Source organism: Erpetoichthys calabaricus, chromosome 4 (assembly GCF_900747795.2).
Source record: "Erpetoichthys calabaricus chromosome 4, fErpCal1.3, whole genome shotgun sequence".
NCBI classification, from domain to species: Eukaryota; Metazoa; Chordata; class Cladistia; order Polypteriformes; family Polypteridae; genus Erpetoichthys; species Erpetoichthys calabaricus.
The window spans coordinates 248,049,733-248,076,643 of NC_041397.2; the positions used below are offsets into that span (position 1 = coordinate 248,049,733).

Sequence of the window (26,911 nt, forward strand, 5' to 3'; positions counted from 1 at the left end):
ACATCATTCGAATGAGGCACACATTGGGCTCAGGGGAAGCTGTCTAAACCCCCAACCAAAGCTGGTCTCCAAAAGGTCACTAGCTGGGGTTCTCACATTGTAAAGAAGTTAAAATGCTGAAAGCACGCTAACAGGTGCAAATGGCGGGCTGTGACACTGAGGTCTGTAATTCGGAGGAACAGGGTGGAACAACTGTCTGTCTGTCTGTCTGTCTATCTATCTGTTCACAACTCTAAGTTGGTTTTAGTGAGTCAAGATGTTCTTTTACTGTATATGTGCCTAATAGTTATAACAGAAATAAATATAATCTTTTCCAGAAGTGGTGATGTAAGAAGAAAAAACATTAAATGGTCATTGTGTGTCTCATTTTTATTGCACTTTTACATACAAGTATTCTTCGGTTTAAGACGTAAATAGAGCATATAATAAATCGGGAAAAGGTCAGTAGCACAATCATAATCTCTCTGTGTCACCAAGTGTAGTACTTTGGCTCAAACAATACATACGCCTGAACAAATCTTGTGCCAACAACTTACCACTTGCGTCCAGGGTGAGGATATTCTAGGCTCAGTGGTGATTTTGTAAACAAAAACACACAATGGGTGAAGACACAAAGCCATTCTTGCTTTTGGCTACTTTAATAATCATCACTCTGACCAAACAGATGTAGACGAAAGGACACATTATCATGGAAGATTAATTAGTTCAAAACAAGACAAAAGCATTTTAAAAAATGTGTAAATATCCAGAGAATAATGAAAGCAACAATTGTAATATACTTTCTTTGCAAAGTGTGAAGAAAAGAACACACTAGCACAGCACTGAATCTCCATGGGTGCAGAGGACAAAGTGCAAATGAATACTTTTTGTCACCATGCATATTGTTAGCACAGTGTAAATTATAAATGCCTTCTTTGTCCAAAGATAACTTCATCAGCACAGCTCAAGTAACCATGTCTCCTGATGGCTATTTTTGAAAAATACTTGAACATCACTTTGTTCCAAGCTGTATTTGCACCCTATTCAATGGTATGTTAAAAAGATGTCCTCCTATACTGTATATGCACGTCCTAATACATTTCTATAAAGTCACTGACATAAACAGCTGTAAATTACAACATGGGGGAAATGTTTTCAAGATTTTCATACAGTTGTTGACGACTATTTTATCTTCCTTCTGTTATTTTTAGAGATATTAAAATCCACTCTATACTGAATGACTTTGATTAAAGAGGAGACGGTTACCTTCTCTGACTAACTTGTCTGACGTCTGCATTTGATTCTATGACATTTTGCTCTGTGGGGTCAAGTTAAAACTGAGGTTTACTCACAAAATGTCACTCTAAAAACTAAGATAATCCTTTTGATCAGTGTCGGAGCTCAAAAAAAATCTTATCTGACAGTGGATTTATATTGCAATCTTTAATTATGTTATAAGCTTAATAAATTTCCTCTCTGTTACATTTTTATAGATTCTTTATACAAGTTTATTAAAAATTCAAATTGCTCCAGGACTTTATAGACACCCTAAATAAAGTTAACCAATTAAAATAAGAGATAAAAACACAGAATTCACATAGGCTGACAATTCTAGCGCATTTTGACTTAAAATATACCATAAGAAAGATAAACATTTCTAACTCTAAGAAGCATTATGCCAATGTTTAAAAACTGAAACCACCTAATGCATTTCCCATACCAAGCCATGACTGCTGATAAGCAGTTATACTCATTTTACTGCACACAAATACCAAAAGGTTTTCTTGAGGTTCCAAAAATGGTGGAGTTTCCAAATTTAAATGGCATGTTTATCCTACTTATAGACTGCTTGGTGATAAACAACCATAATGGGGAGTTTTCCTTTATTGGGTCAATGTTCAAGAGCTGTCGTGTTGTTGTTTCCATATCTCTTCCAATCTGAAGTCTACTGCAAATGCATGGATAGCGTTTGTCTGCTGCTTTAGCCCACTTGATTGCTTTCTCCACAGATAACAGATAAGGTGAACTGAAGAAAAAAGAAAAATTCAGAATGAAAATAATTTTAGCAAGTGAAAGAAACAAATTCTGCTTTTGAAGGAAAGTACAAATTTATGTGCGACTGAAGACTTGTGTTGTTAACCTACCCCATACGGTGGCTTTCTAAATATGCGCGTCTAAAGTTATTCATCTAGATATGCTTACAAATCAGTATTACCAGATGTAATAGTTTGAGGAAAACAACTGCTCTTTTTCATTTTGGGCCAAATCAAATTCATGGATATACCATCCCAATCGAACAAATTATATATATATACTGTGGCAGGTGGCTGGCATCCATGCCCAGCTGGGATGCCCCTGCACACTATATTCAGGGGGAGCAGCCCTGGACACTGCAATATCTCGCCCTGGACGCTAGATGGCCACCCCCCTGGGGTGGAGCAGTGCCTTGGTTTCCCACAGGGCTCCCTGGGAATTGGAGTTGGGTGCAGCCCTGCTGGGTCCCGCAGGCACCACAAGGGGGAGCTACGTTTGGGACTCCTGAGCCCATGTGAGCAGCGTATGCCTCACACCCAGAAGTGCAACTGGAACTCGTTGATCAAACACCTGGAGCACTTCCGGGTGAACTATAAAAGGAGCCAGCGGCCACCACTCAGCGGCCAGAGTTGGGAGGAGGAGGACAAGGTTGCCTGGGAGGAGTGTTGGTGCCAGAGAGAGAAGAAGAGTGCTTGGTGTGCTTTAATTGGGACTGTGTATTGCCTGTGGGACATGGGGAAGATGTGCGCCCACAAACGGAGAAAATAAAATAGATTTGTTTATTTTACACGTGCCTCCCGTGTCCAATCTGTGTCGGGTCGGGTGCTATACAGCGTCCATTCTTAATTACATTCACGGCATTTGAAGTCTGTGTCACTATCTGATTGTATGGGTGGTTACCTACCAGGTAACGCTTGTGGTTAGCAGATCCACCCGATCTACATGCTGTCAAATAAACGAACCACATGCCATGGCGCAACGTTAGGGGCATCGCCTCTGGCGCTGACGTCCGAGGTTCGATTCCCGATAGGGAGTGCAGTGGAGTGTGTACACCTGATGAGCCCAGAATGAGGGCAAAACACGTGTTGTGTACTCTTTGCATTTATTTGACAGTAAACTATTTCAACCATTCTATGATCTGCTCCTCACAAACTGAGGGCACCGTGGCGGATGTTAGCAGATTGCTGGCCAACCACAAGCGTTACCTGGTAGGTAACCACCCATACAATCAGATTGTGACACAGACTTCGAATGCAGTGAATATATATATATATTGTGATAGACGGCCAGGAATCCTGCCCCACTGAGATGCCTGGAGGAAGGAGGAACCGGGAGAGGGGCACTACTTTTCCCTAGGCACCCAGCCAGTCCTTGATCCCTGGGGAACAGCACTTCCGGGACACCAGAAAGTGCTGACAGATCAGGGATGGTTTATGCCCGGAGTGCTTCCAGGTGCAAGGGAAGCACTTCTGCCACACTGGAGAGTGCTGCTGGAAGTTCATTGCCAGTCACCTGGGGCACATCCAGGACGGGATAAAAGGGGCCGCCTCACTCCAATCAAGGAGCCGGAGTTGGATGGAAGGAGGACAGAGCTTGCGGAACAGGAGTGGAGGTGGCCAAAGGAGCCAAGGACTGTGCACTGTAAATAATAATTGTAAATATATATATATATATATATATATATATATATATATATATATATATATATATATTGTGGCGGGTGGTGGGTTGGCACCCTGCCCGGGATTGGTTCCTGCCTTGTGCCCTGTGTTGTCTGGGATTGGCTCCAGCAGACCCCCGTGACCCTGTGTTCGGATTCAGCGGGTTGGATAATGGATGGATGGATATTGTGGCGGACAACCGGGTCTCACGCCCAGCTGGGATGCCCCTTCAATGTGTATTCAGGGGGAGCAGCCCTGGACAGTGCAGTACCTCCCCCTGGACACTGGATGGCCGCCCCCCTGGGTTGGAGCAGTGCCTCAGTCTCTCGCAGGGCTTCATGGGAGATGGAGTTCTCCACAGCCTTGTTGGGGTCTGGGGTAGCTGCCAGGGGGCGCAGCATGGGTCCCTGAGCCCAGCTGGACTAATCTTCAACCCCACCCAGGAGTGCAATCGGAAACAGGTGATCAAGCACCTGGAGCACTTCTGGGTGGGCCATAAAAGGAACCAGCAACCACCACTCAACGGCCAGAGTCAGGTGGAGGTGGACAAAGCTTCCTGAGGAGGAGTGGTGGTGGAAGAGAGGAGAGAAAGAGTGCTTAGTGTACTGTGTACTGTGCTTTATTTGGGACTGTGTATTGCCTGTGGGTAACGGGGAAGATGTGCACCCACAGATGAAGAAAATAAATAGTTTGTTTTATTTTACCCGTGCCTCCGTGTCAATCTGTGTCGGGTCAGGCACTAGATATACTGTATCTTTATATATAATACGGTACCGTGGCTGTTCGTTTGTCTGTCCAGGATTTTAAATCACCTGTAGCTCGCAAACTGTTTGACCTATTGACCTGAAATTTGGTACACATACTAAGTGACTACTATCTGCTTTCGGGGTGATGACTGACGTCCGAGGTTATTCCATTTTTTATTTTTATTTAATTTTATTGTAGAATGAACTCTCAGCAGCGGCCAGCAGGGCTTCACTGTCACTTCCCCTTCCTCTTCATATCTTAAATCATTCTTGAAGCAGATTAAAGACTTAAGTGCCAGCTTAAGTGAAAAATGAAAGAAAACGAACTAAGCAATTGCAACACAAACACTGACAATCAAATTTAACGTGAAAAGATGTTGACGAAATAAGAGAAGAAGCAGGCCGCTAGGGTGGAGAAAACGAGCTGCTCAGGAAGCAGCAAGCACATCAACCTTTGAGCAAACGAATGCTAAACGTACAGAGAAAGAGGATGAAAACTAGGAATGCTCAAGTCAAGTGCAGCGCTGTTACTGCTATATATATATATATATATATATATATATATATATATATATATATATATATATATATATATACCCTAGGTTCTTGTCTATAAGCCGGACTCATGTATAAGCCGGAGACCAAAAATCATACGAATTTTTAAAATAAAATCGTATCATAGATAAGCCGGACTCATGGATAAGCCGAACGTACTATAACCTATAACTAATAGAAGGGAGGGAGGTCAGTGGTCTCACTCGCACCCATTTAATTTCTTTAAGGGGGGAGAGAGTGTGAGATATTGGCGTCTCTCTCACTCCCCGCATGGCGCGGTTGGAGCGGCCGGAGCGCGTTCTTTCTGCTCTGGGCGTTGCCGAGTCAACACGCGCGCGTAGCAGTCATTTAAATTGTGATTTTATATGTAAGCATATTTAAATATATATCGCGGATTTTTTTGCTGGTTCGCGGATTTCTGCGGACAATGGGTCTTTTAATTTCTGGTACATGCTTCCTCAGTTGGTTTGCCCAGTTGATTTCATACAAGGGACGCTATTGGCAGATGGCTGAGAAGCTGCACAACTTACTTTTCTCTCACTCTTGCGCTGACTATCTGTGATCCTGACGTATGGGGATTGAGCAGGGGGGCTGTTTGCACACCTAGACGATACGGATGCTCGTCTAAAAATGCTGAAAGATTATCTTCACGTTGCTATCTTTTGTAAAGCTGATTCCTGAAAAGACATGCTGCACAGTGCTTCGCATACTTAAAAGCTCGAAGGGCACGTATTGATTTTTGACTGAAAAACAAACTCTGTCTCTCTCTCTCTCTCCCTGTTCCTGACGGAGGGGGTGTGAGCTGCCGCCTTCAACAGCTTTGTGCCGCAGTGCTTCGCATACTTAAAAGCCAAACAGACATATTGATTTGTTTGCTTCACTCCTTTGAAGAGGATGTTTGCATTCTTTTAATTGTGAGACAGAACTGTCATCTGTCTTGTCATGGAGCACAGTTTAAACTTTTGAAAAAGAGACAAATGTTTGTTTGCAGTGTTTGAATAACGTTCCTGTCTCTCTACAACCTCCTGTGTTTCTGCGCAAATCTGTGACCCAAGCATGACAATATAAAAATAACCATATAAACATATGGTTTCTACTTCGCGGATTTTCTTATTTCGCGGGTGGCTCTGGAACGCAACCCCCGCGATGGATGTATAAGCCGGACTTATGTATAAGCCGATATTCTATTTTTTCATTTTCACAACTTTTTTCCTTAGATAAGCCGCGGCTTATAGACAAGAACTTAGGGTATATATATATATATTTGCAGTTGGAGATCCACAAAGGGAGAAAAAACGAATCACGTATCATAAAATAATTTTATTCCTGAGCTTTCAACCCCTATCAGGGGTCTTCATCAGAGGATAATGCTTAGACTTGCAAGAATCAAAGGCAATATATAGCAACACATTCAGTATGGGGGGGGGGGGGTATTGGGTGTTTGGTGACTAAGTCAGTATGAGATTTTTTTTGACGTTTGTCCTATGTATACAGCTGGGCAAGAATTGCATGGAATACTATAAGCTGCGTTTCGTGTTTCGGCTGTCGATTTCTTGTTTTTAGCATTAAACTATACAAACACACACACACATATATTTGCAGCTGGAGATCCACAAAGGAAGAAAAAATGAATCACGTGTCATAAAGTAGTTTTTATTCCTGAGCTTTCAGCTCCTGCCAGGGGCCTTCATCAGAGGATAATGCTTAGACATACAAGAATCAAAGGCAATATATTCTATTCTTGTATGTCTAAGCATTATCCTCTGATGAAGGCTCCTGGCAGGAGCTGAAAGCTCAGGAATAAAAACTACTTTATGACACGTGATTCATTTTTTCTCCCCTTGTGGATCTCCAGCAGCTAATGTACAAACCGTATCACAGACCTTCGCTTCCATATATACAGTATATACTGTATACACACACACATATATATATATATAGTGGGGAAATATGTTCCAGATCTCTTTTCACAGCCCATAATAAGCTAAGTGATTATACCAAATTGGCTTTGTTTGAGTGTGAGAGTGGACTTCAGCATGCCCTGAGATGAAAAGGTGTCCCATCCTGATTTGCCTCCTGCTTGTACAGGTACACACGTTTTAATTGGTTATCCCCAGATGTATATTCCTGTTTGAGAATCGCATCTGGTCACACAAGACTACTGTCAGGGTTACAATATTGTTGACCTGCTGATATTTTCCCATCAAATGTAAAAACTTTCTGGCTAATATTGGGTAAAAGACTTCTTTCCTTTCTTAACTTTATGGCTTTCCTGTCAACAGTGCCAATGAATCCAAGGGTTGCAAGTGACAAGCAATGGCAACATTTTAGCTACAGTTCCTACTCCATTATTGTGATTTTACCCATAATCCAATTGAATTTCCTGTCCTCACCCTCCACTGAAACACTGAAGAATCTCTTCTGCATGTTAAGAGTTAATACAACCAGGCTCTCCCATGACACCCTTGCTATCTATCTGGTAGAAGTTTCCAATGTGCTTTGACTGTTGATTTTATGCACAAATGGCAAATAAAAGAACCTTGAATCTTGAAATATCTATTATGTCTAACAGCAGTTGTGCTGACAGATCTGTTAGCGGTTAGAATATCACCTCTCATCTTTGTTATGCTCCAGCTGGAAGAGAGACTTCAGGACAATGCCGTTCAGTTGCATGGTGTAGCGTATGAGCTGAATCACTAGAAGCGTGGCAAGGAGTCTTAGGATATTTTCCTTTGCTTTCAAACCTATAAAATGGAAAATAGAAATAATGGAATTTGAATGTACCTTCAAAAAACTTTAAATGAATTTGAATCCAGACAGCTGATCAAGGCTTAAAATTAACATGAGTCTTTTTAATTCAAGTCCATGGATATGGGATGACTGAACACAACAGACAGAAAAGAAGTGAGAGGACAGAATCTAAAGGCCACTCTTCTGTCCGCTAACTCCACCAGCCAGGAACTGCAACTGATTTGAGGAAATCTTTCAGACTTTTAGAAAGTAATGTTTGCTACAATCAGTGTTGGAGAATGATACTTTTATAAGCAACATAGTTAGTTACATTACTAATTACTTACAATAAAAAGTAATTAAATATATTTAATTATTTATTCTAAAATGTAATGTGTTACAATGTCTCACCTTTGTGTTACTTTTTCGACTATTATTAGAAAAACCGCTCACTTCACTGATCAACATTTGTAAATCCAAAACCCATATATGAACTTTCATAAAACTGACGACAAACACAGCTACATTTTATAATCTTGTGTTCTTTTATGAATATGCTGTGAAGTAAATAACCTTCATCCCCTTTTTACATTCCCCACACGAGCCCCAAAAGATGTGGGCATTAAAACTGTCCATTGAGCCACCAGCTCCCACTGTTTTAAAATATACAGCAAATGACAGGATTAAAACTAAACAGATTCTTTACTTATACATTTTTGTTACTCAATTGCATGCAGCACACTCTTTTCTGCTTGAATCATTGATTGAGCCTTTCAAAGAACAGTGTATACCATCCAGCATGTTTGCTTCTTGCCTTACACCCAATGATGCTGTGATTATCAATGACTCCCTGTGACCCTAAAATGGATCAATTAAATTTACCCCTTAGTACACGCAGGATTAAAACCTATACACTTTTGTTCAGTTCTTTTCACTTGACTGCATGCTAGTGGTTAAACTCTTTTTCCACTGTCACCAGAGTGTGCGTGCAATAGGCAATAGGTATAATAGGTGTAATGGGCAATAGGTCTGTGAAATAATGCAGTGTTTTTTTTTTGTTGAGAAATAAGCTTCCATAATAACACAGTAATGAGTATGTGTGTTTTTATAAGTAACACAGTTATTTTTACTTCAATAAAATATGTATTGTATTAAGTTACTTGTTATTTTAAAAAGTAATCTGACTATGTACAGTAATGCATGCTACCTTTACAGCATTACCCCCAACACCGGTTACAACAAATAAAGGCAAACAACTGCTTCCATTTCCACTTTTTAACTAAAGCTGGTCTAAGACTGTGATTATAGTTTACATACCCAAAGACATGATTCCCTTTTCTTTCAGGAAAACATTGGCAAAATAATCCATGTTGACATCTAGTAAGGCTCCTAGTTCTGAAGTAGCTTCCCAATAGCCATCCTGAATGGGGAAAAATATATAATACAGCTCAGTTCTGTTCGGTTATCAGAAGACAATTCTTGTGTTTTTCAGAGGAATTTGATAACATAACTAAATGGGGATGCTAGTAATAAATACAACAGCACTTTTTATTTAATAAATTAAGATATAAAAGTAAAACATTTCAGTGAATCACATGAGATATTTGTTCATTTGAACATACAGTCTACAAAATATTTTGGTTGCTTGTAAGAAAAAAGTGTGGATTCCTCAAATTAGTTCTGGCTCTGTTTAAAACTTAGCCTTTAGCTATATCTCAAATTACTCCAATGCTCATGAAAAGCAGCCACTGAAATCTGAACAAAAATAACATTTTGGCATGCTGTTTAAGTGGGAAGTAAAAACACATTTTCTAAAAATTGAAGGTATCACTTCTTAAAACCTCAGCCCTTGTAATTTTGTGGCTTTAAATTGTATTCTTGAATGCTTTGTAACCTGCCTTGTGAAGCTGTGGTCTGTGAAAGCTGCTGAAAGTTGCTTGAAGATTTGATTAGCTGGCTTCTGGAAGATAATTACAGCAGAGCCACTGGCATTGGGAAATTGCACATTCAGTCGAGATTTATTATGATAAAAATGCTAAGTCAAATGAAGTATGGAAAAAATTCTATTTTACAATGTGTTACAATATATTAGAAGCCTTCTGTTGAATTGTTAAGTAAAACTAGCTAATATAAATGTGTGAAATGAAGCTACTTTACTTAAGCATACTGTGCTGTGTGGTGGACGGCCGGTGCCCTTGCCTTGCCGGGACGCTCTTATAATGGAAGGAGAGAGCATATTCAGGGCATTACCTCCCCTGGAATGCTAGAGGGCAGCCCTCTTGGCTTGAAGCGGGGTCACAGGCTTGGAGCATGGAAGCTCATTCCTGCTGGAGCCCGCATACCACACTTGACAACCCCTAACCCCCCATCCCACACACAGAACTTCAGATAAACTGGGGCATCAAAATTGCTGATTTGCTCAACCCCTGAGATTTATGAGTTGATGCCCTTTGTAACCATTCCCTCTCCAAATGTCTACACACCCTGATGGTACCTGGTCAAGATAACAGCCAGTGCACCAAGAGCACTTCAGTTATAAAAATAAATAAATAAAAAAGGGAGAGGGAGAGAAAGAGATCGTGTGTAGTAACCACAACATTCATCCTGCTGATATTCAATGGGGGTCTCCTGGCAGAGCCTTCAGTAGATTACACGCTGAATGATTCTTTAATATAAGTGCAGTATAAAACGATCATTTGTGTTGTTATTGTTTTTGTTGTATTTATTTTGCTGTCTTTGTGGTGGCACTGTAGGTGAGACTACATTTCCACTGTGCATTTACCAGTACGGAAAATTGTTCCATTCATGGAGCTAACGCTTCCTGCTAGACACCCATTCCAATATCTGTTAATTTACCTCTCATAATAATAATAATAATAATAATAATAATAGGTAATTTACTGTAGACAAAACATTATATTCAAGCTTACATTTTTGCTTTATGTATTTTATTTGATTTTTATTCTGAACCTTTACAAACTGCTATTACCTGTAGCTAGAGTTTCTTGAATCTCTAAGATGTCAGCTGAAAAAATGTCAAGACTGTATGAAAGCACAGGAAATATAAACACTGTACAGAAAAAACAAATCTTACCACGTGCTGGAGTTGAAATATATTTGCCCAAGATACCATATCCTGTCTTCTTCTTTGTGCTTTCACAGCAGCTGTTTGAGGATCAGTGTGCCTGGACAAAAATTAAAGTATACAGTATTGCTATGTATACACACACACACACGCTAGCATTCAAAAGTTGGAATCACACAGGAATAGTCCATGTTTTTTAATGAAACCGAACATGCATTAAAAAAATAATCCTGAATTCCACTATATGCTGACAATTACACATCAACAACCTACATTTTCTACAGCACAAATTAGTATTCTTCATTGTAAATGTATACAAGGGGAGTTCAATAATTTATCTACCTGAGGATTGTGTACTTGTGCTACAAATCTGAACTCATCACTGGAAATCAGAACACATCTTGGCATGCCACACATGCTGCTTGAGGTCATTTTATGGCAAGCACTTAGAGAGAGAGGATGGCAAACACATCTACCTGCGGTCTACAAAGAAACTGACAGACCGTGAGCCTCATTCCATCATTAAATTCCTTACAAAGGAAGAGGAAATCCATGAGAGGCTGAATGCTGTGTATGGTGATGATACACCTTCACACTATATGGTGAAACTTTGGGCCAAGCAATTTAAGTGGGGGTAGAATTTGATTGAAGATGACGCCCACAAGGTGGAGGCCATACATATGGAAGATTGTTGTGTTAAGGTTGTTATTGCCCATGAATGTCATTTTGGCTGGCACAGTTTCTGCAATCAGCCATATTCACAATGCATATTGCCAGGAATCTGGACATTCTTAGGAAAAACCCTGTTGACTTTTACTCATGGATTTTTACTGGGGATGAAAGGTGAATGAAATGTGTCCTATTCGCTGTATTTTTTTGTATTATATTTTAATCATACATTTAAACTGTACATACAGGGTGAAGGTGCAAAAATAGGAAAAAAGTCACTTTGTTCATATTTATCGGGGAATCAAATTAAAACCCTAGTAGTTAGATGTACATAGAAGCCATTCTACTACTAGCTAGTTTTAGGATATTTGCTGTAAATATTTTATTCTATAACCATTCTTCTTTACACAATATGAAGAATATAGTGTACAGAATAGTATCACATATAAGAACTTCCTGTGGCACTGTTGTGTATATCAAAGAAAAACCTACAACTAAACCAGAATACACCATTGCTTCTCTGAGATACAGCTCATCCTGGGATATCTGTAGGTACCAAAGAACCGCCAAGGCATACAGGTTGTAAGCCACAGACAAACTCAGAAGTCTGCAGCTGTTGTTTCAGGAATAGAAGAATCACTAACAACTAACTACAGCTGTACATTACAGAATTAAAAAAAACAAAAATTTCAACAAATTAAGTGAAAGTGTAGGAAAATGATTTCTGATTTTGAGACTTTACAAAATAATGCCTATCAATACATTCTGTGGGGGCCAAAAAGGCACAGCTAAAGCTGTATTGAATGCCTGATATCCTTGAACTTACATAAACTTTGGGAGACAGTATGAGGATGCAGTAGATTTCGACATTTTATTTGCAGAAGCACCAAATCCATGGAAAAAACCTGTATCATGCCTCATTCCAAAAGCAGGCAGACTTGAATTGAGTACTGGTTGTACAGGTGACATATATCTTGTAAATGACTGACTTTGTTGAATCGATTCACGCTGAAGTGCCTTACCCCCAGCATACATGCCACTTGGTTGAATCATGGCTTGTCCAAATAATGGACTCTGGGAAGCCGGTAAGGGTTGTTGAAAGGTTGATTTTATCATTGGAAATAATAAACTTTGTTGATTCGATGTTTGTTTAAAGAGCCCACTCCTAGCAATTGGTGGACTGTGTTGAATCTGTCTTTCTCCAAAGGACATTATTCCAGTAATCTGGGGACTTTGTTGAATCGTTGCTTGTCCAAATAAATTACTCTGGGCAGTAGGTAAGGTTGGGCGAAACTCTAACCCTTCATGTACCACAACCCCAAGTAATGGTGGACTTGGTTGAATCATTTCTTGTGCAGGTAGACATGCCTTAGCAGAAAGAGGCAGACTGTCTTGTAACTTTTGTCCCCCTGCTCGTGTAAGATCAAAAGGAACAGTATGAGGAAGAAAAGAAGCAGGAGGCCCAGAAGCTGAAGGCATACCCAACAAACCAGACAATTTCATTTGTGACATTCCATATTTTACTAGAGGAGGAGGAGGAGGAGGAGGAGGAGGAGGCTCATCATGTGCAGAAATTATTCCCTTTTCATTTCTTTCAGAGGCAAAACCACCTAGTAAACTTCTACTTTCATCCTGATGAAAACGACCCTGTAAAATTAATATAAAAATTAAACTCAATTTACTGTTTTTAATAGCATTGAATGTATCTTAAAATCCAGGTGTGTAATACTTTGGTTATATACTGCTCAAAAAATGAAGGGGACACTTAATCATCACAGTCTAACACCAAGTCAATTAAGCTTCAGAGATATCAATCTGTCCAGTTAGGAAGCATAAGTGATGGTGAACCAATTTCACCTTCTTTGGTGCAAATGAAAGTGACAATTGGTGCACTGGAGAGGCAACAGCAAGACAACCCCCAGAAAGGGAATGGGTTTACAGGTGATGGCCACATACAATTGCTCTCTCCATATCCTTCCTGACTGATTCTTCTACAGTTTTGCATTTTGCAAGTGTCCTTATTATCCCCTCATCATCAAACCTACAGTTTACTGTTGCAGGGTCCACATCCTATTCCAGCAACATCAAGAGCAAGACAGGGATCAAGCACTGATTGGGCAACTTCAATTACTAAACACACACCATACTTCATTCATAAGAAAGAAGAAGCTTGAATGATAAATTAAAACATATATATTATTATGATACATGTATTATGCCTTTATGATGCCCTTTACAGGGTTAACTTCCTGGTACTGTTATGATAGGCACTGTCTTTCTTTGACCCTGAACTAAATATGTGGGGTTGGAAAATGGATGGGTGGATAGACTTTAGGCCTTTACCTAAGATCACATTCTACATCCCTGTAAGGCACCATGAAGTTTAAATCATGGACTCAATGAGAAGTGTGCCAATCATAGGAAGACACTGCTTACACGGAAGATCAACCTTCAGATTTAAATATATCAAAAATTTCACTAGTTTAGTTGCAAATACTGTATAATTGTCAGTCAGATTTACAGTGAATATATCAAACATTTCACTAGTTTAGCTGCAAATACTGTATAATTGTATGTGTATTTCTGTGCATCAGCTTTTTTTTCAAAAGTTTTAAATCTACATTTCTTATGTTTTGGGAAATTTGCTTTTGCAACCTTATTTATGCCCACTTTTTCCATTTGTCTTTAGTGATTTTTCTTTGTTCATGTCGTATAGGGCTGGTTTCTTGAACGCCTTTCACAAATGAGATGAGCTTGCTTTCTCGAAATTAGTGTCATTAGCAAAAGTGTGTGAGGATCAGTGTGTGACATCATTGGGAGGTGGCAAGAAGCTTTCGGGTGATTGAATCTGTATAGTTCTCATCATGTCAGCAGATGGAAAACTGCCATTTTACTATTCGCCATCTGCTTTAAGACATCAAAATATTCCTCAACAAAGACAAAGGCACACCACAGAAGCAAATGAAAGACAAAGAAATATATTTTTAAAGTGGATAAGAAAAAAAAAGTTTTGTTTAAAAAAAGGACATGTACAGTCCAGCCTTCTGGTAAAATGTAAACCAGCCGACAGTGAACTCTACCACATTCTTTTTACAATGTTATGGGAGATACACAAGTACACAAATGAGTACTTCCTAGTACACCGCTTATTTACCAGTATGTGCAGTGCCTGACAGCCAAAGCATCATGGTATAGAATCATAATTTACAGATAAACTGCTAAATTAAACTAATTTATGCAGTGATTACACATTTGCAAGTCTAATGTTTGAATGTTCTTTGTGTTTTAAGGTTGCTGCTATATTTACCTTAACAGCGGCTTTGTGAGGGAAGCCAGAGAACAGAGGAGAGGAAAATGATACCAACTAATCATTCAGCCATAATGACTAATCTATAATTATAACCCACTGCCACTGTCTTACTAACATTGCTTGAATCCCTTTACCACCCACTAGTAAGATATAGGGCTTCTCCACTTTTGTAACTAGTATATAAACTGTGTGTTACTCGTACAATTGCCTTGTCATCATATCCATTTTTCTTTACCATAATTTATTTATATATGTTTAACAATGTGGTGCAAACGTCAGTAATTTAATCAATGTAGCATTTTTTGTCTTTCTGTCTTTTTTGTGCCATTAAGATATGAATCTACAGATAGGACTTTAATTTTCTTATGAATTTAATGCGTATTGTATTATTACAATTTTCAAAAATTTACTGGTGACCTGAAGGACAAACTGCTAGGAACCCTTACCTGAGTCATACGACCTGAACCTTCATCAAAACGAGCTATTGACCGCTTTGACTTTTTTTTCATTGCTAGTACAGAAGGAAAACGACGTAGAAGAACAGACTCAAGAGGCCTAGAAGTTGAACATTCTGCTGACAAATCATGCAATATCATGTGTGACATTCCCATTCCTACTGGAAGATCAGGGGGAGGAGGAGGAGGAGGAGGAGGAGGAGGAGGAGGAGGAAGTGGAAGCCCATCAACTGCAGGAATTATTTCCTTTACAGCTCTATTAAAAGCAAAGATGTCTGATGGAATTTCCCTGTAATCCGGAACAAAGCCATCCTGTAAAATTAATATAAAATATCAGAAAACAAAAAAAAAATTAATTTTACAGAGTAATCTCAATTTAATCTTTTCTCCAAACACAGTGCATTCCTCATATAATTGCCTTTGTATCATTTTTCCTTCTTCCTTACCATTATTTATTTAAACATATTTAACAATGTTGTGCAAGTGTCAACAATTTAATCACTGCAGTGTTTTTTTTCTTTTCATTTTTAGTGCTATTAAGATCTGCATCTTGAGCCTGGACTTAAGTTTTCTCCCTCATTTCATTCGTACTTTATTACTGCAATTTCCCTAAATTTATATTTTGAATGCCCTCATTATTTTGCACCTTTCCTCATTGAATCCCTTTAATTAAAATATCAGACAAGCATCCCTCTAAAAGGAAAGTTTTTTTTCAGGTGTGATTTCTCTCAAGCCTTTGAGAAACAGACGAAAGAGCTTGGTGAGAGACTAGTGAGGAAAGCATAAGTGACACTCTCACTGTTTGCAAAATAATCTGGCTCATGGTCTTCATGGTATAACAGAGAGATAAGTTAAAATCAGAAGGAAAGCCTTACAATTTCTAACAAAATATCTGAAGAAAAACACCCCACTTCAATGAGGGGAGCAGTCTAGCAGTATCACTTGTTGTAAATGTACAAATACTCAGTTCTAAGTGTTAATTGTGAGACAGACATGGAAAAGTTCAGATTATCTGCACATTTTAGGACAAAATAGGACTTTGTCTTGAAATGAAAGAGAAGTAACAAAAAATAGTTTTTAATTATCCTGTAAAATGACGGTGTTCAATGACAGTTGTATGTGATGGAAAACACAAGCAAAGTACATCTGCTATTCCATCTTTCCATTTCCTAACCAGCATATTCGTAAACCAGAGAGAATAACAAAATAAAAAGCTGTAAAGTAGAAACTCACTGCAGTTAGGTTGCCAGCATATTTCTGAGTACGTCTCAAACTAGAGACTGACAGTAACATTTTTTTTTTGATTCTGCTTAGGGTCAGAAAATAATGATATTTTTATTTCCAGTTATGTCAGTAAAATAGATGGGTGAATACTTTTTTTAATCAAAAACTAGAATTAGTTTGACTTAAATATACAAGTAATATTACAGAGAAGCTAAAATGATTTGATGCTTTGATGATTGGATGAGTGATGTCTTGACTGCAGACATCACTCATTGCTGTTGCAACTGCTGTTTCAACTCACATAACTATCAGTCTACGAGCACTTACCTAGTTTGGTTTTCAAAAAGAAGTACTGGACAACTAACAAGTGTATTCAGGTGACGCTCTTCAGAGTAAAATGGACAATTTAAGTTGCAGACCTAATAAGCTTGGCACAAACTGCAATTTCATGTATAGTCACATATAACATTTAAAATGAACTGCAAACAAAGGGCAAACACCTCACCATACATTTGGAACCTGTATGGATGTGGTTTGAATATGACCAATGGTACACAGTTAAGATCAAACATCATCTCTCAAATGATCCTTTTGGTCTGATGTGTAGTAGTAGTAGTAGCAGCAGCAATATTGAGTACAGTGAAATTCTTACTTCCATGTCCAACCAACATGCAACATGTCACAACACTCTGCCTTTGTCAGTGGACTCACTGAAAAAGTTAAACATCTCCAATAGCAGGAGTTTATATATCCCTTTGCATTTCTCACTTTCCTGATGGGCAAAATGATCTATGATTTGGAGGTGCTGCTACATGGCATATTGAAATGCCAAACTTTACAATGAATAATATCATTCTAAAATAGTACAGCTATTACCCTTGAGTACTGAAAGCTAATTGGGAAACTGGGATAGTGACGAACACACAGAAAGCTCTTCAAAGGACTATGGACCTGAAGTTGGGAACAATTTGTTATACTTCTCAGTTTAAAAATAAAAATCAATGTTTCAGTCTCATCAAATGGTCATGACTTAAGGATAAAAAGCAGGTCAATTCTTTGCTGGATTGGTGAACATTCCATCCACGACAGTGTGAGTAGCTCAGCAAAGAAGAGTCATTGCTCCTTTGGATTTTGAGGAGTTCCTTGACATGGCTGAGGCTTTAAATGAGAAGGCATCTGTGGTTCATCCAGCTACAACTGTACCAGGGATGTTGCACTGACAGATAACCTTGAAGCAGATGCCAAAAAGCCTGGAGGGATTAAATCAAATGGCTGCACTATGAATGCCTGTATGTCTTCAAAAAATAACCAAATTTGCTGCCTCTGCAACCCTCATCTGGACAAGTAGTGTAGAATACAAATAGATTGAGTAGAAGTAGATGCCTGTTTTTAGGGGCCATATGTCCTTAATGAATGGACAATCCCAAATGCTCATGCAAAATCAGAAAACTTTTAGATTGTTTTTTTTTTTACTTTTTTTTTAAGTTTAAAAAAGTTAAGTTTAAGTTTGCCTGGCAGGCATCCAATGTATTAAATGAGGAGTGTAAAATACATCAAGCAGAAATTAATTTTTGCTGTACTGTGCTTACAAATGCTGCTTGCCCAAATTGGATGTCTGTGCTTTTTAGATTATGTGGTCTCAAAGTGTCCTGAACATTTATATACACATTCAACTAATATGAAATATTTGTCCTGCGCATGCATTGTAATGTAATAACACAGGTAAGGCATAAATATGGATCCTTGCATTTTTGCTCTTCAGTTTTTTGTGTGTTTAGAAGCATATGTTGTTTTCTAAATTTGCAAAATCAGTGCAGAAGGGCTATGCAATTATACAGGTATACCTCAGTGTTTCCTGCCATGATTTCCTTCATCTCCATTTAGAGAAGGATTTGGATTAAGAACAGCAGTCAAGAGTGATGGGACTGTACTGTTAACTACTTTGGTGAATCCAACTGGCTGATGAACTTTTGAATGAGACATATAACATTTTAATATCAATGCAATCTTCTCTCCCCAAACATTTTTCTTTTTGAAATGTTTTGCATGTTGTGCAAAACTGACATAAGCCACCTTCTTGAGTTTATGGCCAATTAAAATTAGGTAAGAATTCAGTACCACATATAAAGTTGGCCTGTATTTGATATAAAAAAAAAAAAGAAATCACATACTATGTGTTTTTTGTGTGTTTACACCAAAATCCGATCTGCATCAGATATGTGGAATAATGGCAGGTTACATCAGATGGGGAGCATAAACACACTAAAGGCAACATAATCAAGGAGACAGCAGAGAAGTACGCACTTCGTGTGTCAGGACCATGCACAATGTTGCATAATTAGAGCTATGTAAACTAACATCAAGTGATGTGCACCAAGAATGGGCAGACACCTCCATGACCTGGGCTCAGTACAATAAAGAGAATATACATGTTTATTTATTTTTAATTTACAGGTTTCTGAGGATCCTGTTTCGGTCATCTTCCTGGTTAACAATTTCATCTCTGAGGAACACTGCCATCTCCAACATTTTTGTTTTGGTTACGATCTGTACCGCATATTGATATTTACAAATTAATATCTGACATATCTGCACTGCGTGAGGCTACATTTTTTGCCTTCCAGCATCTTCTGAACCAGAATCTTTAAACATGTCTTAAAGTCCACAGTGCATCTTCTATAAACATTTTTCATTAGCAACCTTTAGCATCATCCTGATCAGCTGACTTATTTCTGTGCATGGACTTTTAGACAGGATGTAAATAATGTAATACAGTGTAACTAAAGATATTTGTTCAGTTATTATTTAACAGTTATTTTCATTTTCCTGTATTTAGATTTGGATTTTTAGATATAAAGAGTATTTACCATTTTGTTTGTCATATGTGCTAAGATGCATCACAGTTTTACCTTTTAAACCTTGAACTTGGCAATTTCCACAGGGTTTCTACATTTCCAGTTGTATATGTGTAAATGTATATTGAATGGAGCAGACCAAGATTTTAGTATTTTAGACTTGCTAACTTTATTAATCAATGTCCTTTATTTGGTTAATGGTGTCTTTACATTTCTAATTAATGGTTGATTTTCTTTCTAAGTTAACTGTCAAAAATTGTTTGTTTATACAGTTGTGTTTATATTTATCCCCAAGCAAATGCATTAGAAGTAAAGTAATCCTATTTAATGACTTGAAAAAAAATAGGTAGAAACCATAATGCTAAGATAATCTTAAACGTATTCTATTCATAAAAATATTTTACTCTTTTTTTAATATTTTCTCTTTGCACTTATGACACTCTTTAAGTGTAAAGTATCTATAAAATGGGAATCTGTGAGAAATTTGACCTCCCTTGCGATAGACACTTGCCTTCCAATCATCAATGGCACTTACATATATAATGTATAGTAACTGCATATAAACAAAAATAATATAAAATTTACAAACACACTTAATCAAATTAAGGATACGGATAAAGAAAATGTTCAAAATTGCTACTTCTACCTCTTGCTTTTAAAAACCAAACAATTAATTTGTTTACCGTTTCACAATATTGAGCAGATTCACTTCTGGAAAACTAAATAAAAAGACAACATTAGTTAGTTACACATTATCACAACTCTAAACTCAGAAAAGTATCTTGTTACAAGAGTAACTGAAATGCAGTGCAAAATAAACTAGATCATTATCTATTAGAAATAAAACATTTCACTAAATCATTAAAGAATAATGATAACTTACTAGTCTTTTAAAGGTAAATCTGGCATGATTGAAATAAAAAATATTTTCTCAGAATAGTGGCAGGAAATATAATGTGTATAATGTGCACATATAATGGACCTGACACAAAGACAATATTTGCCTACAGTTTCTGTCAACTTCCCTTCAATAATCCTGACACTTTGAAGTTAAGGATAGTGAAGCTTAGATCAGACGTTAATACTCCAGTAAATTAGGCATCTATGCATCAGTAGGAAATATTATGTGTACAGGCGCTTTGGGTGCAAGAATGGTTAGTGCCCAGCTAATTGTGGTGAGCCAGTCTGGACAAATGTCAAGGACCAGTTTGTGACCCCCGTCCATCCCTGGCAGGAACTATGTGAGTTATCAAAGTAGCATTGTCCAACACTCTCAAGAAACACTTCCAGCACCTTGTTGTATCTATGCTTTAAAGAATTCAGAGTTGGTCTAGAGACAAAGGGTGATCCTAAGATACCTCATAAAGTATTCACTAACTGCATACTGTATGTGCAATGCATTTTTAATGCTGTGATTGCAGGATTAATCTGTCTCTGTAAAATGTAGTGTGGAATGATTCAGCTTTGAGGGACAGTTTTAAATGAAGTGTGTGAGGGAGACTATTAGTGCTCCTCAAGACAACACTTTCTGAATGCACTTCAGTCTTTCCTTCATGCTATAGCCTGCACAATTTATTAATGTTAACCCACAGGGGCATCTCTAATAGAACAACTTATGGAATTCCAAGAAAGTAGAAACTCAAAGAGCCCTGCAGTGGCCTGGCGCCCTGCCTGGGGTTTGTTCCTACCTTGCGCCTTACGCTGGCTTGGATTGGTTCCAGCAGACCCCCGTGATCCTGTGTTAGAATATAGCAGGTTGGAAATAGAGAAATTCATAAATGCAGTTTCACAACTGTTTTGTAAACAATTCTCTGACCTGATTGTCTGCTTATAGTCAGCGGTGAGTTAATTAGAAATACGTTTTTATTTTTATTATCAAAATAGACATTGTTAAAGTTTATATTTTTTCTCTCCCTATGCAAACCTTTGTAAGCAAAATTATCAGTACAAATACTTCTAAATTTACTGTTTTCAAAAGGAATCCACATGTAATAAAATAAAACAAAAAATTATACTAATAAAAAAGTAAATTCTTGACTTCATATGTGCTTACCTGTGTGCCATGAGGATCATCACAGTGTATCAAAATAGACCTTTTCCTACTTTATATTTTTTCTCTCCCTAAGTAAGTCTTTGTAAACAAAATTAAGCATATGCCTACTTTTACATTTACTTCTTCCAAAAGAGTTCGATCCTAAATAAAAAAATAAACAAAATACACCATTGATTACACTGTGACCTAGTACACCGTTTGCTTTTTTGAACCAATTCTTCTAATTGTCTACTTGTGTTCAGTGGTGAGTTTATTAGAAATATGATGTCATTTTGTGTAATTTTTATTATTAAAATAGACATTGTTCTAATTTATATTTTTTCTCTCTATGTAAACCTTTATAAGCAAAATGATCACTATGCATACCTCTAAATGTATTGCTTCCAAAAGAGATCCACACCAAATAAAAAATAAATCAATTTTTCTAATGAAAAAATGAATTCTTAACTTCATGTGCCCACATATTTTGATATAAGACAAACTGAAGCATACTTCTCATTAGCAAATATTAATTATGTGCTTACCTGGGCTCCTGTTATGATAGCCATAAGTTAACAAACAGCATTGTTCTATATTTTGTTTCCCTACAAGTAAACCCTTTTAAGAAAAATTATTAATCCATTTGCCTCTTCTTCTAAAAGAAGTGCAGCCCAAATCAAAAATAAACAAATTAACTCCAATGAAAAAATGAATTCTTGACTTCATGTTCAAACATGATATGATAGAAAAAAATGAAACATTTTGTTTAACTTCACCTTTTTTAGTGACTCATTCAGGTTATCAAATATTAAAACATTTACTTATCTGTGCTCCATCAAGATCATCATAAATTACTACATAAAATGTGAGAGGAAAACTGCACACATCTTCTCCTATTACCTCTAATAATATGTTCCATTATTCTCTTATAATTTTGATTCCGTGGTTAGGAATGCTCACAATGGTCAAAATAAAAATTCTGTTACTAATATTACAGACTACTTTATGAGTTAAAATTAACAATTAGTTACAGTTACAAGAGGCGATGCACACTTCAGACACCAATTTAGTGCATCTCAGTATAAATACCCTCCAAGAAATAGCTGTGTCGTATGCTACAGGGTTGACAGAGTGACAAGGAGTAGTGGTGTGATACAAGTGTTTGGTTCTCGGTGAAAAATGGGTCACACAACAGATGTGAATGATAGGCTAAAAGAAGTTGTTGTTTTTGACTATGGCAAAGGGCATAGTATACAGGGAGTAGCTGACTTTTTAGATGTCTCAAAGCTTACTGTTCAACGGGTCTTCCGGCAGTGGTGTATATCGCATTAAACTGCTAATCATTACTAGAATTATGGTCAAAGGATGGTGCATACAGATAGGGACCTTGGACACGAATGACGCATTGTGACAGCAAATCACTTTGACACCAGACAAGAATTGCTGCAGGCAGTCAATGCAGACCCACAACAATCAATTTCCAAATGAACACTCAGAAGGGAACTGCATGCCATAGATATTAGGAGCAAAGCACTGCAAAAGTAGCCCTTGCTAGAAAGTAATCACAAAGCTTCTTGGTTACAGTGGGCACGGAGCCACAAAAAATGGACTATTGATAAATGGGAACATGTTATCTGGTCTGATAAGTCATAAGTCATGCTTCTGGTTGTATTTGAATGATGTGAGGCAACGGGTACATCATAAACCGCATGAAACCTTCCATAAAGACTTTGTGCAAGGTTCTCCTCAAGCAGGAGGTGGCTCTCTGATTATCCTTGGATGTCTCAGGTTTCAAGGAAATTGGTCCTTTGTTTGAGGTGACCTCACACTTGAACAAGAAGGGATACATTGGGCTTCTGGACAACCATGTGTTACCTTTTGTGCTTCATCTCCAGAGTTAACACAGAATGGCTACTCCAGTCTTCCAGGACAACAACTGGCATGAACAACAATCTAAAACTATGCTTGCATCTCGACTGGCCTGCAAAATTCCTAGATTTAAATCTCATTGAAAATATGTGTGACTATTTGGAGTAACGAGTGAAAAGCTGGGGGAGTCATCCAACCAATCTGAATGAACTGCAAGATTTGGTGCTGGAAGAGAGGATGAAACTTGATATTTCCTACATCTGCAAACTGGTGGCATCCATGCCAAACAGAACTGCAGCTGTTCTTCAGTATCTCTGGGGGGGGTATACATTTTGGATATGATTTTGTCCAGAGAGCTTATTTAGTTACTTTACCATTGGTGAAAAAAACTTATTTGAACTAAGCATGATATCCATTATAAAAAACAACAAAATTATCTGAATTATCTAATCTTTTAACCTTCTTGTTTCAACCTCACCAGACCCCACTGTAGTCATGGAGCAGGCAAAACCAACATAATTTGACATGGGTTTTAAATAAGTAAAAAAATTAGACCTTCAACAGCCAGGTCACAAATTATACCCAGAATAAGAATTTTGTAATCAGAAACATTTTACTAAGTATATTGTTAATCCTTAACATGAGGTGCTCATAAGGAATGATTCTATAATCACTGGTTGAATTACTACCCATGCAAATAAAATGCATCCCTGGAACTATATCATACATTCTGAGTAACTGTTTTGCCAACTCTCATTCTATGATACTGCAGAGAAGCTTCTGATCTTATGATATACATTTTGTGTACTTCATGCCAAGTTCACTGTGTAAAGAAGTCTATTAGTTCATACTAGGGGGCTTCGCTCGCCAACCCCTGGTGTTGGGAATGAGAAAGAGCGTGATGTATGAATGAGATATAGAATAGTGTGAAGGTGTAGATGATGCAAATAGAAAGCAAATAATAAAGTGTGTGGCACAGTGTAAAGGTTTATTGGAAAATTTCTTTGCACACGCCGTTTAAGTGTAAAAGGTAATTCCAGGTCAGAACTTGTAAGGTCAATGAAGATGGTTATTGGACATGTGAGGTGTGTGAAAACGTCCACAAAAACCCAATATGGAAGTTTTAATGAAATAAACAGACAGCTGAAATAAAATAGGCAGCTGAAAGATACTTTGTAAGCTGTTGTATTTAAGAGGATAGAAACGGTCATTTTACAACTTGAATCTAAAGTTTGCATTAAACTATTATAATAAAATAACTAATAATAAAAGTGAAGCTAATGAATTAACACATTTAGCTTGAAGTTCAGCTTCATGGAAGCTTAAAGCGGCATAGAAGAAGACCTCAATCTAGAGAGGCTGAGCCATGCAGAAGTTTGTCACACAGTCTCTTCCTCTAATAACAGGGCGTATCCTACAATATGTTGCCTTTCCTGGTACACATGTGCACGAGTTCCTGGGGCAGGGCTGGGGTGGATCCAGAAGATTTCTGCTTGCTTTAATATATTTCGAAATGCTGAAGCATAGAATAACCATAGGACAGTGACTGGTGGTTTGAGATGTCACTCAGCCTACTCTGTTGTCTAGAGACAAAATAATCTGAAATTCACACCAAACTCAGAAGTGAAAACTAACCTAAAAAAAGTCAGATAATTGAAAATTTCGGAATTTTGTTTGTCTGGATGTTCAAGCACATAGTCTTGGCAAAGATTTTATTCAATTTAGGAAGCAGTTGGTTAGTAGTTAGAGACGTACATTCCAGTGGGAGTCCTGAGGGGCTTGCAACATCTGACTATGTTTTGTGGCCATGATCATGGGAGGGACTGAAACTGGTTGTGTCCACAGGCAGGATGAAAAGAAAAAGGGCAAGAGTGAGATTAAAAAATCTGTGTTGTGGAGCCCTTTACTTTGTTGTTTTTGTGGCTTAGTTTTTAAATAAGATGATTTGAAACCACTTCTTTAGCTTTTCACATCTGTGCCTTCAGATGTTGTACTCTTAGAAACATGGCTCATTGTCTTTGCAAGGAAAACACAAAATCCTTCCTTTCACCTTCTTTTCTAAAATAGTGTTTGTTACCAGTTTTCTTTAAGGCAGTTTCCAGTGTTCCAGTGGGTCTAACACACTCTGTTTCCTGAAATTATGAGGTATATCAGCAAATAGTAAGAAAGATAGATCACAATTATTGACTCCTAGAGTATTATAAACAAAAAAATTGCTTATATTCATAGCATGAAATATTGACAATGTGTCATTTTTTAGGAGATACCTTGAGGGTCAAAAGAAAACTTACAATGGGTTCAAACTTGAACCTTAAGCTATAGACGAATTGTTAGACTTTCATTGTGTTCTGTTTTAATTCCCACTGTTTGCCTGCATTACAGTGTGTCCACATTGTAACTGGTGTGAGCGAACATGTGAAGCAAGGAACTTTGAATTATGAGACTACAAATTTTGAAGCTTTAAGGAACTAATTTGTATTTAACAAAATGACACATAATTGTATATTATATGGGATGGTATAGTGTCGCACTGGTAACTCTGCTGCCTCATGACAAGGAGACTAAGATTTGCATCCAGGGTGCTCCTGTGTGGAGTTTTCCTCCATGACTGCATCGGTTTCTTCTGGGTACTCCTTTTACCCCAATAGTATAAGACATGTAGGTTGTGGGAACTACCATTGCTAAATTGGACCATGTGTGTGGTTGTCTGTGTGTGTTCACTCTGCAATGGACTGGCACCCTGTCCAAGGATTGCTCCTGTCTTGCACTTCATGCTTGCTGGAATGGCTACAGCTTTCCCATGGTCCTGCTCAGGATAAGCGGATTAGGAAAATGGATGGATGGATGCCACTCAAGATCAACTGCAGGTGGCTGCAGGCTGGCACACAGTCATATGTCTCACCTATAAAGCTCCACAGATTATTGTATATTGGGTTCATTGCCTGGGTGACTTTTCTATCCTGTAGACTGTCCATGGAACTTGGTAGTATTGATGAAGATGCTTTATTGCATTGTGTTTTGATATTATGATGTGTTTTTCATTGCATATCATTTAGTTTAACTAGACTGTATCTGAGGTTTGTGTACAGTGTTTTGGGCTTACACTATAAGTAAAATCTTTGCTTTACATGAATGACTGTACCTGCACAAAAAGGGCTGGTCAGATTTTTTTTTAATTACAGTAAAGCAAAATAAATAATTTATTTACCGAGTCAAAAAGATCAAAACAGCAGAGTCCCATGTCATCGGCCTGTTACTTGATTATGTTTACCTCTTTTGTAAGTTGCTTTGGATAAAAGTGTCTGCCAAGCAAATAAATGCAAATGTAAATGTACTGCTACATGCTATAGGCCAGGGGTAGGCAACGTCGGTCCTGGAGTGCCACAGTATGTGCAGGTTTTTGTTCCAACCCAGTTCCTTAACGAGAACTCAATTATTGCTGATGAAGCACATATTGCTTAAGTGACATTTTAATGCTTCATTTTAGTGGTCTCGCTTGTTAAGGTTCTCCAACCTTAATTGCTTATTTCAATCTTAAACTGCTGCATTCAGTGTTTTAATTGCTCCTTATTAGCAATAAGATGTAAAACAGGGGTAGGCAATGTCGGTCCTGGTGAGCCGCAGTGGCTACAGGTTTTCATTCCAACCCAATTGCTTAATTAGAAACCAATCATTGCCAATCTCAGACCTTATTTAATTTTATGGCT

The 26,911-nt window shown here is 37.9% G+C and overlaps 1 protein-coding gene across 1 annotated transcript in view; it reads right to left on the bottom strand.

Moving 5' to 3' along the window:
* Positions 1–351: 351 nt before the first annotated feature.
* parp4 (poly (ADP-ribose) polymerase family, member 4) overlaps positions 352–26,911 on the bottom strand; it is a 160,141-nt gene continuing 133,581 nt past the window's right edge. The window contains exons 38-46 of the mRNA XM_051926163.1: positions 20,992–21,039; positions 19,987–20,022; positions 15,216–15,536; positions 12,286–13,106; positions 10,800–10,890; positions 9,023–9,125; positions 7,587–7,719; positions 1,769–2,005; positions 352–1,722 (exon numbers count right to left, since the gene is read on the bottom strand). Coding sequence (XP_051782123.1) covers positions 1,665–1,722; positions 1,769–2,005; positions 7,587–7,719; positions 9,023–9,125; positions 10,800–10,890; positions 12,286–13,106; positions 15,216–15,536; positions 19,987–20,022; positions 20,992–21,039 — 1,848 coding nt within the window. The 3' untranslated portion in view covers positions 352–1,664. The remainder of the gene's footprint in view (positions 1,723–1,768; positions 2,006–7,586; positions 7,720–9,022; positions 9,126–10,799; positions 10,891–12,285; positions 13,107–15,215; positions 15,537–19,986; positions 20,023–20,991; positions 21,040–26,911) is intronic.